This window comes from Dryobates pubescens, chromosome Z (assembly GCF_014839835.1).
Source record: "Dryobates pubescens isolate bDryPub1 chromosome Z, bDryPub1.pri, whole genome shotgun sequence".
Taxonomy (NCBI): Eukaryota; Metazoa; Chordata; class Aves; order Piciformes; family Picidae; genus Dryobates; species Dryobates pubescens.
In genome coordinates, this window is record NC_071657.1 from 121,325,797 (window position 1) to 121,341,841 (window position 16,045).

The 16,045-nt window shown below is 41.4% G+C and overlaps 1 protein-coding gene across 1 annotated transcript in view; it reads right to left on the reverse strand.

Annotated features, from left to right (window-relative positions):
* Nucleotides 1-16,045, reverse strand: part of CFTR (CF transmembrane conductance regulator) — a 71,824-nt gene that overhangs the window by 7,574 nt on the left and 48,205 nt on the right. Inside the window, exons 22-23 of the mRNA XM_054177860.1 lie at nt 6,682-6,924; nt 4,001-4,156 (exon numbers count right to left, since the gene is read on the reverse strand). Coding sequence (XP_054033835.1) covers nt 4,001-4,156; nt 6,682-6,924 — 399 coding nt within the window. The remainder of the gene's footprint in view (nt 1-4,000; nt 4,157-6,681; nt 6,925-16,045) is intronic.

A 16,045-nucleotide genomic window follows, 5' to 3' on the forward strand; every position in this document is an offset into this window, starting at 1 on the left:
AGATATGCTCATTTCTCAGTGGTGAAGAATAGTTCACTGAACAAACCTGTTTTAAAGAAGACAGAGCTGAATAACATTCCTGCCGAAGTGCAGTGGGCAGCAAAATAAAAGAAAGCATTTTCTTCAGCAATGGCTGTTATTCCTAATTACTGCTTTCAAGAAGCAGGACTCTAAAAGCAACCTATTCCCAAAAGTACTTTTTCTGTTGGTTTTTTTCCTCCCACCCCCACACAAGGCAAACATTTCAACACCCCCTTCCTCCTAGCTCATTGCAGACCACATAGGGTTCACCCGAGTAAATGTCATGTAAGTCGCATGGGCAGTTTAGGGTCCACCTGAAAAGAAGCAGAACAAAAAAACACCCCAAAACAGAAAACCAAACAAAACCCCACAAACAAACAAAAAACCCCTCCCACCAAAATTCTTAAAAGCTAGAAGTCTAAAGTGAAAAAAATCACAAATGAATCCCATGGGTTTACATTTTGTTTGTAAATATGGAAGAAGTAGTAATAAAGAGAGCATTGGAAGAGGGAATGGAGGGCAGTTGCCTTCTGGGTCACTTGTTCAAACTCACCCAGGATGATAACAAGTGTCACCATACAACAAATAGTTTCTCAGACCTGACATCCACCCACAGGAAAAACACTCAAAAATATAAATACAGTGATGTTTATGTCCTGATCACCCCAAATATTGTAAATCAATACTTGCATTAATCTTCCTCAGCCATGTGAGCCTCTGCATATTGGTTATGATATGGGACGCATCCAGCTTGTGGCAATAATCTTTCTAAGTGATTTGAGTGTTATATGGAGAACCAAGACTGTGGAGTACAGTGTACAGAAGAGTAAAGGATCAGCTGGCAAAGTCTACTAAGGAGTGAAAGCATCCTGGCAAGACAACTCATGTGGAGATCCTCAATCAGATCCATGGACCTCTTTCATCCTGCTGGTCACAGATTTTTGATACAGCCCAGGACACACTTGGCTTCTGGGCTGCAAACACATGTTGCTGGCTCATGTTGAGTTTTTCATCAACTGACACCCCCATAGTCCATGTCCTTGAAAATGCCCTCAAGCCACTCCTCACCCAGCCTACGTGTGTGCTTGGGATTGCCCCAGCACAGGACCTTGCACTTGGGCTTGGAACTTCATGAGGTTGGCTTAGACCCACCTCTTAAGTCTGCCCCCTCTGTGGGGTGTCTTGGACAGGCTTGAGACATGGCATGGGCCCACCTCTCAAGCCTGTCCTTTCTTCATTTCTTAAGTAAAATAAAGGAGCAAAAGTGATTTTTTTTTTTTTTTGGTCAGCTGGCAGTCCCACAAACTGCAGTAATCTTTTCTCTCTGTTAGGCTTGATTTTACATGTAGAAAACTGTGACACGTGCCAGGATGCAGTGGAATAGCACTCAAGAAGACATTGGAAGTCATCCCCTTCCTTTGAGTTAGCAGCATCTTGTAAGTCACAGGTTCCTCTTCATTTGTTTTAATGAAAAATTTGGTGCAGGTCTCCCATCCTCCATTCAACCCCAAATTTCTGAAGGCATTTCCTCAGTTTGACTCCATTAAATATTTCAGGATGCAAACTGCATGAGGACCTGTAGGCAAAGGAGCTTCAGTGCGTTGAAATCAGATGCAGCTGAATATCCTCACCTTGGAAATGTGGTGGAGAAACTCCAGAAGATTATGACAGGCTTTGGTTATACTTCAAACAGCACGGTATGCTGGAGTAATTGCTTTGCATGAGAATTGCAAACATCCTGTAAGAGCAGTGCTGTGGGCAGGCTGTGTGCTTTAGCAGCACAGGCCCAAGAGCAGCTACAGGAAGGAAATTCATTTTGGGTGCTGCAGGAAACAAGTTTTATGTGATTTACCCCTTCACATCACCGCAATGCAGTGACAGCTGGATTTGAGATAGTGAAAGAAACAGGTTTTTACCTTTGCTCTGGCTCAGGGTGATCCCTGACCACCCTGTAGGGCATTCCAGCATTGCCTGCCTGGAGCAAACATAGGATGCTGCATGTGCTATGCAAGTGCACATCAGTGAGGTTCCCACAGAGGAATACTACTTTTCTTCTAAGTTGGGAAAGTTTTAAGGAAGAAGCATGGCTCTTGTAATGCTCCATTCCCCTTTTGTTACCAAAGGCTCCCCTGTTTTCCTGGAGACAGCAAATATCCAGGTGTTGCTGCAGGCCAGCCTTCCAGGAAAGGACAGGCAACTCCTTTTTATTTTTTTTTCCTTTCTTTCATTCTGAAGCCATAGATGAATGGCAAAGAACAAAAGGCTCCCTTTGTTCTGCCAGGAAAGGCAGGGTGGTATATACAATTTCTCATCTCTGCTGGGAAAGTGCTGGTGAAAACTTCATTTTGTTCTGAATGTGGGAACTTCTCGTGCATACTGTGCGATTCTTCAGCAAGGCTTTGAGACAGGAGCTGGGAACTGAAGCACACAAACAAGCTGGCAACTCCCATGACCTTCCAGAGAACGGAGAGCTAGGATTTTTTAGTATTGATCCACGTATCAGAAACTTCCAACTAAATGTGTAATAATTTTAACGATGACCTAACAACGCCCCTCACCATCAGAAGAACAAGTTACACGGCTCATGTAATACATGTCTCTTGCATTTTGATGATGGCAGCAGAATGGTATTTTCTATACCATTAGTAATCCATAGTGAGTACTCAGCTATGAGAATTATTAGTCATATTTTTCACTGGGACAACAAGGCTAATTGTTACCAAGTGTTTGGGTTTCACCACAGTTCATGCATTCCCAAGGACGGCTGGAGATGGAAAGCAGAAACCCTGCTGGGCACCCACATCCCAGAGTGAGAAAAGGCTGAGAGCAAAAAGATGACTACGGGAGAAGCAGAGAAGCTTTCAAAGAAGAGAAGGCCAGTATGTGTTACTCCTTATGAGTTTTGTTGGAAAGGTCTGACAGCTTTTGACAACAAAAATACAAAACATGGCGTTAAAATTATGATGAGGCCTTGAGCAATCAACTGTAGTTGAGAGGTGTCCCTGATCGTGGCAGGGAGGTTGGAGTAGATGATCTCTGAGGTTCCTTCCAGCCTAAGCTGTTCTGTGATTGGATTCTATGATACTGTCAGTTTTCATTCCTACATGTTTTAGTGTTACTGCATGCAGCCAATGATGTTATTTTTTGAGACAGATAATGCAGAGCTGTAACAAATACAGGACACTGGTCCAGTGGTAGAGATATTATCAAGGGACTCAGAACACCTAGGTTTAATTGTTTGCTCCTGCTCAGACTATTTTCCTTACTTCAATTATTTGAGAGTATTAGGGTGCCTAAACCCATGTGAGGAGCTGCTTCCTTTTTCACCTCTGAGATGGTATTACTTCCCATATGCTAGTATTGTGCTGCAAGGTTAAATATCACTAAGTTCTCCTTTATACAAACACCGTGACACAGTAAGAGAGGTGACAGTGATGAGTCCAAGTTTGGGATCAGTAAAATAGGAGCAAAGCAGTAATTTTGCTACTGGCCTGCCAGGCAAAACAGGCAATGTATTATAACCACATGTTAACCATAATATGTGATGTAGGGCTTTAGAAAACATTAGCTGAGATCACCACTGATTGCATTTTTCTCTGCAGGTGGCACTATCTTATTTTGAACTGACACACAAACTGTTTCAGAGGTGCAGGGATAAGCAGGCTGTGAATACTCCTGTATGAATATGCTGCAGCTTACCATTTCTGGACTTTTTTTGTGAGTGGATTTTGTGAGTGAATTAGAGACCTTCAAAAAGTAGTTTGCTGCAACTCACTCATTCCATCCATCCATCCATCCATCCATCCATCCATCCATCCATCCATCCATCCATCCCACTCCCCTTTTCACAAAATCTTTGTGTTTTTTTCCCCCTGTTTCTAGGCATAAACAGCTGCCTTCCATCTTGAAAGTAACTATGTGCATATGGATATAGAACCCACAAAAATGAAGGCACACAAATATACCATAATCTCATTACCTGAGGAATCACTCCAAATGCCTTTCTCCATTGCTGCAAGCTGACCGTGTCCCAGGAGATTCCATCAAGCTGGATATCCCCTTCTGTATTCAGCAGTCTTAAAAATGCAAAAAGTAAAGTGCTCTTTCCTGAGCCAGTTCTTCCTAGAAGGCCCACCTGCAATGCAAATCATAAACCCAAATGTTTAATACTGTTCACATATCACTAGATGATCTTTTGAGGTCCCTCCCAACCCCTAATATTCTGTGATTATGTGATTCTTTGATTAACCACAGGCTAAGGCAGAAAGATTTAGAGATCTTGGGTATGGAGATGATACCATACTGGGAGATGCAGTTGACTCCTGTGGGACAAGAGATCTTGAAGAGGGATCTAGATAGATTGGAGCATTGGGTAGCAATTAATGGGATGAAATGTAACAAGGTGAAATGCCATGCCATGCCTTTGGATGGAGTAACACTGGGCACAAGCGTAAACTGGGAGAGGAGTGGCTGGAGAACAGTCCTTCAGAAAGAGATCTGGGAATGCTGGTTGACAACAGACTCAATGAGAGTCAGCAGTGCCCTGGTAGCCAAGAGGGCAAAGAGCATCCTGGGGACATCACACACAGGATCACCAGCCTGTCAAGACAGGTGATTATTGCGCTGCATTCAGCATTGGTGCAGCCTCATCTTGAGCATTGTGTGCATCTCTGGGACCTAACGTTTAAGAAGGATGTGAAGGTCCTTGATTGTATCCAGAGGAAGGCAACAAAGTTGGAGAGAGGACTGGGAGAAATGCCCTTTGAGCAGCAGCTAAGGACCTGGGGCTTGCCTAGTTTGGAGAAAAGGAGGCTGAAGTGTCCAATTGCTCTCTACAGCTTCCTGAGGAAAGGTAGTGGAAAGGTAGGTGCCAATCTCTTCTCCCTGGTATCCAGTGATAGGACATGTGGGAATGTCTTAAAATTGTACCAGGAGAGGTTTGGACTGGAATTTCTTTACTGAGAGGCGCATTAAACACTGGAACAGGCTTCCTAGAGCGGTAGTTGATGTCCCATAGCTGTCAATTCTTAAGAGGCATTTGCACAATGACCTTAGCATGCTTTAACTTTTGGTCAGTCCTGAATTGTCTGGCAGTTGGACTAGATGATTGCTACAGATTTCTTCCTACTGAAATATTCTAGTCTAGTCTAGTCTAGTCTAATCTATTCCTTCATCAAAGGAGAGCTTTCCTGCTTGTTTCACACATTTGCCTGTGGGGTTGAGACAAAACCTCTCCAGGTGAAGAAACATGCTTCAATTCTGGAAATACTACCGCCGAGTCTATGGCTTATCATTGAAATTGGATCAAGTTCCTAAATCATAATGGTGTTGAGACAGATCTTCTCCAGTTTAAGAAGCATGCTCCAATTCTGGAAATGCTATCTCTGAGTCTATGGCTTATCAATGAAATTGGATCAGGTTCCTAAACCATAATAATTGAAAATAGAATCTTTGTTTTAATTGCTCTGTCCTCTCTCTGTACAGGGCAAAAGTGCCTTTCGTTTTCAGTACTCCATTGATTCAAGGGATTTTTCAGGAAGTAAATTCACCAAAAATAAGTGGCACCTGCACCCCCATGCTCCAGGAATGACAGGTGCCTCTATTCCAAAGGCAGAGCAGTTTCAAGGCAGTGCTACAGGCAGTTAGATCCCCAGTTTCAATATCTGGATGCTCTCAGACTTAGTAAATTAAATACTCGTTTAATGTAAACCGAGACGGATTTACCATACCTGTCAGAGACTGGTGCTATCCAAACTAGGGGTGAAGAGCTACATTGGGACAAGGCCAGGAAGCTGTCACTGAACACATTTTCTCATCTACACAGGAGAGTTAAAAAATCTCCTTTTCATCTCTATGGCTCCAGCACAATAAATTGATTGATCCTTTCTCCCTACCCCACCAAGGATGGTCCTTCATCATGAACTTAAAGAAAGTGTTAAACCTCTACCTAATGGCTGTCCTGAAACTAAAGCTGTTTCTTGAACAGAAGCCCAAACACATATGAAGATTAATTAAAGGTTTGTCAATCTTGTAAAGAATGGAGTTGTTTATGATTTGTTACATAATAATTCGGGGTGGCATAAAGCCCTCATCGAACGGATGAGATGGCACCTCCACACTCCGGCTGTGGAGCCAGTGGAGCGTTACCCTTGGCACAGTGGCTGGTATTCTTTCATGTCCTGCTCCACCTGGGTCAGGCTGCCCCCAGCACCTGCAGTTACCATCAAGCTTCCCTCTCCCCAGGAGAAGGCGGTAGATGGCTTCTGGCACAGCAACACAACTTGGAGACCAGCTGCATACATATTTTATCAGTATATTCTGATCCTCATGGCAAGCAAACATCCCCACTGTATTTCACTGAGGTGTAAATAGCCTCAAGATAACTGAAGATAACCGAGGCAGATTTTCCTTCCCTTCCCCCCACCCCCCCCCCGCCCCCTTTGTAGCAAATAATCCTAGAGACCAGCTCTTTTTAAGAAGAGACATAAGACATTTCTGCTCTTCATTTGCTTTGCACGATTGCTTTGTTTTGTAACAACTTCATTTACAAAACATTAGTGAGCTCAACCTCCTCCGTAGTCAGCAAATAGGGTTTATAATGATACTTTTGTAGTTAAGATTAATAGAAGTCAGATCAAACACAACAAAACAGTGCCTCACCCTCTGCCCTGAACTTATTGTAAAGGAAATGTTTTCTAACACAGCAGCTCCTCCTTCACTGTATTTGGCTGTAAGATCCTTCACAATCATTTGGCCGCCATACGGCCAGTTCTTCTCTTCCTTCACATGCCTGTTTTCAATTACAAGGGCATCTGACAGCTGGTTATTCTTCTGTGGCTTCATGTTTTTCATCTCTTCTGTTGGCATGTCAATGAATTTAAATATTCGTCCGACAGACCGCATCTACAAATTAAAACAAACAGCGTTCTAACTGTAATTGTTACTTAGCTATCGAAACAAATTAAATCAAATTATTCCTAATTCCTAGCCCTGAGCACTGGATGCCTTTTCTGTGCAAGCTATACCATGATATAATTTGCAAAGATAGGATACTTCTCGTCTAGGGCTTTAGATTCTATTGCTCTTGTACTGTTGACATTGGCCCAACATGTGATTCCTGCTTGCTTCCTTTTTAAGTGTACAATAGCTCTTTCTACCTTTACCAGTGTATTTTGAAAACTACAGGTGACCTGTAATTACGAAAACAAAGCACGATCATGAAAGCAACCTTGGAGTCTTTGACTCCTTCCTTCTGTAGGGGGTTGCCCAACCCCAAACCTGAAATTCCTTGAATAGTGATTGATCTCTGAAGATAAGCCGACTGTGTAGAATTTGAGAGATGTAAAGCAGTAGCACTAAGTGAAAAGGAACAATCCCAGATGTTAACATCTGAGGTATTCATGAGAAATTACCTATAGTTTTTACCAAAAAAAAAAAAAAATGAATAGGAAATTCCAAGATAATTAATCCTACATCTGTAATTATGTAATAATTTCTGTAGTTCATGAATTTCAGACAGAAGTTGCTCCTAGCAACCTTGGTGAATTTTCAAAGGAGCATAGGACTATAAAGATCCTCTTGATTTCATTTTATTTTTTTTTTTAATGGGTTAAGGGTCAATTTGTAGCTACTTAATTCATCTCCACTAAAAATGCACTGCTCCTGGGGTCAGAAAACATATCTTTAATTCTACAGACCAGTTTGTTCTTGTAAATTTATTAGTTTTACATGCTAAATAGTTCTTTGTTCTCCAGGACTAAAGAAAATCCAGGTTTAAGCCTCTTTCTTAACATATGTTCTTCTTCAAACATCCCAGTTCAAATTAGTCTTTCCTATCTGATCAGAATGCATGAAGCATGTTGGGTGATGCTTCACAAGAACATTGGGCAAAGGCATTGATACTCTCCTATATGTATTAGGAATATTTTGGTGAACACATTCTAGGGTCATATGCTCTTTTCTTCACAGTCATGTCTTGTAGTCACCCTCTGGCTGAGCAGTGGTCAGGCCAGCTTTCCTCTGTTAGCCATTTCAAACCAAAGAGATCCTTACTTACAACAGAGGTTATTTTTAGCAGTCCCTAAATTCAAGCCTTTGAACTTTGGTTACTGAAATCTGTTTTTTATCTGCCATTTGAGGTCACCTAATACCTTTCCACTCCCAGCATCCTTCATGCTAACATTGCCTTTCAGCTTTGTGCCTTTAGCAGATTTCTTCAATGCAATATTTTTCTTTGTTGAGAGTATTTCAGAAAGATTAAAAGGAGCTCTGTCACAAATCTAATCTTTGTTGAATAGCCTCCCTACAGCTTAATACTTACTTCTTAATGCCATTTCCTTTCTGTCCAACTCATTAACTAGTTTACAGTTCTTGTAATAATCCTAATCTCCTTAATTTCTTAATATCTGAAACACAGCTACAGCTGGTGCTTTTCTGGAAACAAATGAGATCTACTGCATTACTTTTGATGGAAAATAAATCATGTATCACAGTTATCAGGTTAGTCTGATGTAACCCAAATGTCAGCAAACCTGAGTAAATTCACTCTAAGTACTGCATCTTTAATTACTTCTTCAAAATAGCTTCTGAAGACTGCTAGCATCGAGCTAACTAACTGATGGTGGTATCCATGACTTCACATTTCTCCTTCTTAACTCAAAGTGTCAGCTGTTATTCTATCATGTGCCACTACCACTGCAGTCTTTGAAATGACTGTTACTAGATCTCCAGTTTCTCAGCCAGTTCTTCCTGAACCCTTGGATGAGACGTCTTGTTCCACCTCGTCTGCATGCATGTTTTGTGTTTAACTGGTATTTCCAACTGCAGAACCCAATCACACTGAGTTGAGACTCTAGATTTAGATGGACTCACTCATGGGTGGTGCATGTGTTCCTCCATGGGTACAGGAAATTTAGGGCAACCAGGATTCTAACTCAGGCACTTTGGCTACATGCTCATAGCTAGGCTGGTTTTTACATACAATTTCCATCTCAGATAGTGTAAATCACATTTCTGCTTTCTACTTTCTGCTCCAATTTCTGCTCCCCAGGATGCCATTTTACTCATCCACTGCCCTTTTACTGAAAACTGAGATCAAATATTTATCCAGAATTTGGGCCATTTGCAAGTCTACATCAAATTTTTCAAGTCTCTCTTCTCTATCTACTGTTTGACCTCCAACACATCTCTTGCTTTCATTAACTAATCCATTCTGTAGAGGCTGTAATTTCCACTATACATTCAGGGAATGCTGTTCATGCTGGTAGTCCTGGGGGCTTTAAAAGTTCCTGTTGTTTTTCTCTTCTATTCAGAAAAACAAATTTCAGCTCCTCACTTGAATAAGACATGACTTTACATCCAGGTTCTTAAGTGCTGGAGTCCAACTAGCTTCATTAACTAGATCACAGTATCACAGTATCACCAAGGTTGGAAGAGATCTTGAGGATCATCGAGTCCAACCTGTCACCACAGACCTCATGTGGCATGTCCACAGACCAAGTGCCATGTCCAATCTCCTCTTTGTCCTTCTGAACAACAAGAGGAAACCATAAGATAATGTGGATTCTTATTGCCAGAAATTATTTAGAAAAATTAACTAATAAAAAGATAGATACCTGCATAGCTGCTGCATCCAGGAATATTATTAACATTTGTTCTCCAATCTGTATTCCCAGTAATATGGCTCTCCTTACTAGCGTTGTGGAAAACTCTTTGTACATCTTTGATCTTGTTTAACTGTTTCTGTATTCCTTCTGCAAAGCAATTCTGCCTGATGTATCATCGTTCCCTCCTGCTTTTTGACCCCAGCTGAAACAGTGCTAGGTGGATTTTCCATGTGGAAACAAATCTGAGGAATCATAGCTTACATCTCAGCATCTTAAAACACCGCTGTGACAGAAATTTTGCAAAGCATGCTAGCATCCAAGCCTATCAATTACAATTTCCATCTCGACCACTGTGCAAGATGGAAAGGCATCATCATGTTATGAATGTCATCTCATTTCGGTGAGGAAGACCTTGGATCAGACTGGCCATTTTCTTCCTGTCAGTAGTAAATCCCACAATGAGCACCACGCATTTGTTTTAATGGGTGTATGATGATGAATTGATTTTCACAAGTCTTTTCTTTACCACTTCTAAAATGAAGGAGTTTCCTGACTTCATCGAGAGCTGTGAATGTTTGTACAGGCAGGGATTACCTGTAATTGCCCAAGAGATCCTACCATTACACACTAGTTAAAATCTGCTGAAGCCAGCTGGACAGTGAGCTTTCCATTATGACAGAAAATGTCATCTTTATGTCCCAGGTTCCCTGACACATTTGTCAGTCACATCATGTATGCAGATATCTTAGACAGCTTAATACATTAAATCAATTGAAAAGGACATTTTCCTGGTTCTGCAATTTGAATTGTGATTTTGATCTGGGCAGAATGCAGCATAATTGTCATTAACATTGTACAAAGATATCCATTCTTCCTTTCACAGGTAGAACTCTTCTGTCATTCATAATGACAGGTATAGTGTAGGTGACAGCATGTTTCTTATCCCTTATTCTCATCAGCAATGCACCTGCTATAGTCACATTCTTTAACTAATGCTTTAGAATAAAAGAGTGTATTTACTACTTCCATCTAAAAATATCCAGAGCATAATGCATTCTTTGTAGCCTTGCCTAACTGTATTTTACTGAGATTTTAATAACATTGCAAATTCTTTAATTTACTTTCTGCACTGGAAAGTGCAGTGTACAACTCACAGATCTTCTAAGAGTTTGATCCAATGGCTCATTCAAAAAGCCCTGTGCATTAGAATCATAGAATGGTAGAGGTTGGAAGGGACCTCTGCAGATCATCTAGTCCAACCCTCCTGCTAATGCAGGTATGCCCAGATCAGGTTGCACAGCAACATGTCCAGCTGGGTTTTGAAAGTCTCCAGAGAAGGAGACTCCATAGCTCTGGGCAGCCTGTTCCAGTGATCCATCATCCTCAAAGCAAAAAAAAATTAAACCAAGTGTGCTTAAGTATTCTTGTCCTCCTGCATTCTAGTTTGTACTCATTGCCCCTTGTCCTATTGCTGGCCTCCACTGAAACGAGCCCAGCCCCACGCTCATGACCTCCACACTTCAGGTATTTATAAGCATTGTTAAGATCCTCTCTCAGTCTTCAGGTTAAGCAGCCTTCGGTCTCTCAGCCCTTCCTTGTAAGAGAGATGCTCCAGTCTCCTAATCACCCTCATGGCTCTCTGTTGGCCTCTTTCCAGTAGTTCCCTGTCCTTGAACTGGGGAGCCCAGAAATAGACACAATACTCCAGGTGAGGCCTCACCAGGGTAGAGTAGAGAGGAAGAACTTCCCTTGACCTGCTGGTCACATTCCTCGTGATGCACCCCAGAACACCTTTGGCCTTCTTGACCACAAGGGCATATTTCTAGCTCATGGTGAACTTGTCATCTACCAGCACTCCAAGGTCCTTCTCCACAGAGCTGCTTTCCAGCATGTCAGCACCTAATCTGTACTGGTGCATGGGGGTTGTTCCTCCCTAGGTGTAGGACTCTACAATTGCCTTTGTTGAACTTCATTAGGTTACTCTCTGCCCAACTCTCCAGCCTGTTCAGGTCTGGTTGAATGGCAGCACAGTTTTCTGGTGTGTCAGCTACTCCTCCCAGTTCTGTGACATTGGCAAACATGCTGAGAATACAATCTGTCCCTTAATCTGGGTTGTTGATGAATATGTTGAGTGAGACTGGATCTGGTACTGACCCCTGGTCACCACTACCTACAGACCTCCAACTAGACCCTGCACCTTTGATCACAACCCTCTGTGCTCTGTCATTCAGCCAGTTCTCAATTCACTTCCCTGTCCATTCATCTAACCCACACTTCCTAAGCTTGCTTAAGAGGATGTTATGTAAGACAGTGCCAAAAGCCTTGCTGAAGTTGAGATAGACAACATCCATGGCTCTCCCCTCATCTATCCAGCTGGTCACACCACCATAGAAGGCTATCAGATCAGCCAAGCATGTTTTCTGCTTCATGAATCCATGCTGACTACTACTGAGAATCATCTTTTCCTCCACAGGCTTGGCAGATGACCTCCAAATTGAGCTGTTCCATCACCTTTCCTGGGATGGAGGTGAGGCTGACTGGCCTGTAGTTTCCTGGGTCCTCCTTGCCCTTTTTGAAGATTGGAGTAACACTGCCTTTCCTCCAGTCCTCAGGCACCTCCCCTGTTCCCCATGACTTTTGAGAAATAGTGGAGAGTGGCTTAGTAATAACTATAGCCAGTTCCCAAAGTACTCATGGGTAAATCCCACTGGGGCCAATGGATTTTTGGGTGTCCAGCTTGCCTGGGCGGTCTTTAACCCAGTTCTCCTTGACCAAGGGAGAGTCTTTCTTCCTTCAAACTTTTTCTCTTTCCTCCAGGGACTGAGGGCTGTCCTTAGCAGTAAAGACTGAAACAAAGAAGGCATTCAGGAACTCCACCTTCTCTGTATCCTGTGTCACCAGGACACCCACCTCATTCTGCAGTGGTCCCACATTTTGCCTGGAGTTCCTTTTCCTGCTAATATACTTGAAGCCCTTCTTGTTATTTTTCACATCCTTTGCCAGATTTAATTCAAAGAGGGCCTTAGATCTCCTTATAGCATCCCTACATAGGCTGGCAACATTCCTGTATTCCTCCCAAGTGGCCAGTCCCTTTTTCAACATACTGTGGAAAAAATCACGGCAAAAACTGGGCCAATGCAGGCAGACCATACTGTTTTACTGGGATTTCACATCTTCTGCTCTTGCAGTTTGGGTGCACTTACAGGACATGTACTCCTGTTCAAAACTGTAAAAATGAAGTATTTAGTCCCTGTCAAAGTTGCACTGAATTTTCCATTCTTTCTCACACTGCTTTACAGGAAGAAAAGGAAATGTTCTAAAAGATTTTTCTTGATTCTCTTCTCTTCCACGTGACCAACACCTGACTTAGAGAACTGGCATTCTGTTGCAGATTTTACGGTGAAATATTTAGCCTACTTAAACTTTGGAAATTAATAGAGTTCTCAAATTCAACAAATACAATTGAAAACATTAAAGGAGAAGTAAAATCACAAAAATCAGCTGTAAAAGCACCATTATTTTTCACAGTCCTGATTTTTACTTTGGTCCTCTTCTCTACCATCTACTGCAATTCTCCCTCCAGCATCACTAATACACCGGGTGGGGCACTGGGAGGTTTAGCAAATGTGGTTTTAATATCTCTGTGGGGGATTCTTTTTATATCTCCTTACATAAGTAATCTTGGCAACAGCAGAAGCATGGCATTTTCTCCTTCCTTGCTAAAAGGAATTGTCCTTCTCAGTTATAGTACTGCTACCGCAGGATGCACATCAGTGAAGGAGGAGGTTATAAAGTACTAAAACAGTCCACAGGAACTAACCAATGCTTATCTGTGACAGCAGTGCTTAGTGGAAAATGTATTTGCTATTTTGTTACGAAGGAAAAGTATTAAAAATATTGCATGACTGGCTGGAGGTGTGAGGAAGAGACTAAAACCTAGGTAAAGGGTTATTAGCAGAAATGATCAAAGGAGAAAGATAAATCTAGTCTAACTGGCAACTTCAAATGAAACAATGGAGAGCTGTCAGAGTGACCACTTAATTTTTAATAATTAAAAATAAAAAAGGAAAAAAAAAAAAGGTAGGGCAGATAAAGTATCAGGGCTGTAGAGAACAAAATGCCCAAACCATTATGGGATAGTAAAAGGCAATGAGGATTTTTCAGTTAAAGCCAAACCAGTTACACAGAAATTACTTGAAAGAGAATATCTGTGTATTAATAAATAAATCAATAAAAAAATCCCATCTAGAAACTCAGATATCTTCAATATGTTTGCCAGTGTCACAGAAAGCTGAAGAGGGAGATTGTGTGGAATAAATTCATGTCTGCCACCTAACCATGTTTGGCCAGTAGTTTTTCCAGTACATTTTTATCTTCTTCATGTGATTCTGCTTTACTGCTCTCCTGACTTCCTGTCCTTTTGCTTGCATTAATTTCATATTCTGTGCCTTGTGTATCCTGTAAAACAACTCAGTATGAGCTTAATGTTATGTACCAATTAAAGCAGCTATGCCTTTGCACATGGGTTTTAACCACTTGCAGAAAACTCCAGCTTATCTGACAACCAAAGACTGGTACCTACAAACCCCCTGTACACTCAGGTATGCTTGTGTGCAGGCTTGGAAGCACAGATATTACAGCTGGTCAAAGAAGAGTAAGAGTGGTGCATGCATATCTGGAACTGCAGATGCAGGAGATGCAATTCTAGTCAATTTGGTCTTGTGAGGAGCTTCAAAGTACCTCTTGAGAGAAAAACAGTATAACCAAATAGACTACTAAGTCAGGCACACATGTAAGCCTTTGCAGGACATTTGTACCCAAGTAACTGTAAAATAAGTTAAAGAGGGAAGTGTTAAATGTAGAGAATACAGTGAATCACCCAGTGAAGCAGATTTATTATCTTGAAACCATGAAGCTATTCTTAGCTGCTTGTGTACAGGAGCAGCTTTTGAATGTCAGGAAAAACATCCTGCCAACCATATAGACTAGTTTGTCATCTGGGATGCATAAAAATCCATGAGATGGGGGTGGCAGCTATCCATTGTTGAAAGAAGTCTAGAGGATCCACCTATGAACTGATGCACCTTAGAAGACTCTCATTAATATAATATAACCAGTGCTCCAGTTTGTCTTAATATGGAGAAAAGTATTCACAAATGTTTGAAGCAACTTAAGACTCTCTTTTCATGGGAAAATGAGTTGCTTCCTTATTGCTACTAATAAATGACATTTTAACATCACTGTATTTTTAAATACAGGAAGTTCTTCATTAAAACAGTAGTGTGTCTAGCAACCTCTGAATCTCACAGTAAGACTTTCTGTTGCTCTTGTGAAACACCTTCAAGTTCTGATGGGTTGTATAATGCATGCACATGATTCTTGTACAGATCGTTATACTGAAAGTGATCACATTATGCCTTACAGGCCTAAGATGAAGTTTAGCAACAAGAGCTGACTGAACATTGCTTTCACTGCTGTGCCTTACCAATAGCACATTTTCCTTTATTATCAGTCACACAGCTCTCATTCAGTGTGCCTTGCAGTTATGGCAAACAGCCCTGTTGCAAAGTGCTTGCTGTTGAAGACAGGCAGTTCTAACAATCAAAGAGTCAGCATAAAACAATTAGTGGATAGGGAAAAAATGTGTCCCTGAATGGTAGTCAGCTTTCTGGACTATCACCAGTCACATGCGTAAACAAGAGATTAGATAGTGTAAGTGGTTAATTCCCAGTTTTGGGGCTCTTAAGGATTTCCTTCAGGATGAGGGTGGTTGAACCACTTAATTAAAAAAATTATGTTCAAGTGCCAAATCTTCCTTCACTGTCACCATCCACCCCAGTTATTTATTTTTTTTTTAATGATAACTCGTTTCAGCTAATCAGGATTTAATGGTCTCCAAGATCTGCTGTAAAAGCTGTTTGTTTTCCAGTACTGAGATGGTTGGCTCGAGAAGCTGATTTAGGGTTCAGAGAGGGTATGACTGGATGTGGGATATTGTTTTCTTCTCTACTATAGTTCATTGAAAGAATTCTATCGAAAATAAAACCTAGAATGCCCGAAGTGTAAAGAGAGAAGTAACTATTGCATTTAGAAATAACCTCTGAAACTTTTCATGCATTTAAGCTAAGGTACAATGAATACTGCAAGAAAAAATGTCTTGGTTTTTGAGTTTCCTGTCTGATTCTCATATCCCAACAAATAGGTGATGATGAGTTAACCTTGTGAAACATTTTGTTTCGAAGCCAATCCCAACTAACAGCCTAATGACGCAAATTAAAGGGGTAAGCACGTGTAGCTCTAAAGCCTTATGTCAGAGGGTATTTTACACAACACCAGGAAAACATCCATAGAGAAGTCTAGGACAAATTTTTAAAACACTATTGATTTTGCATGAAGGGAGCTCAGCTGTGCACAGCCCT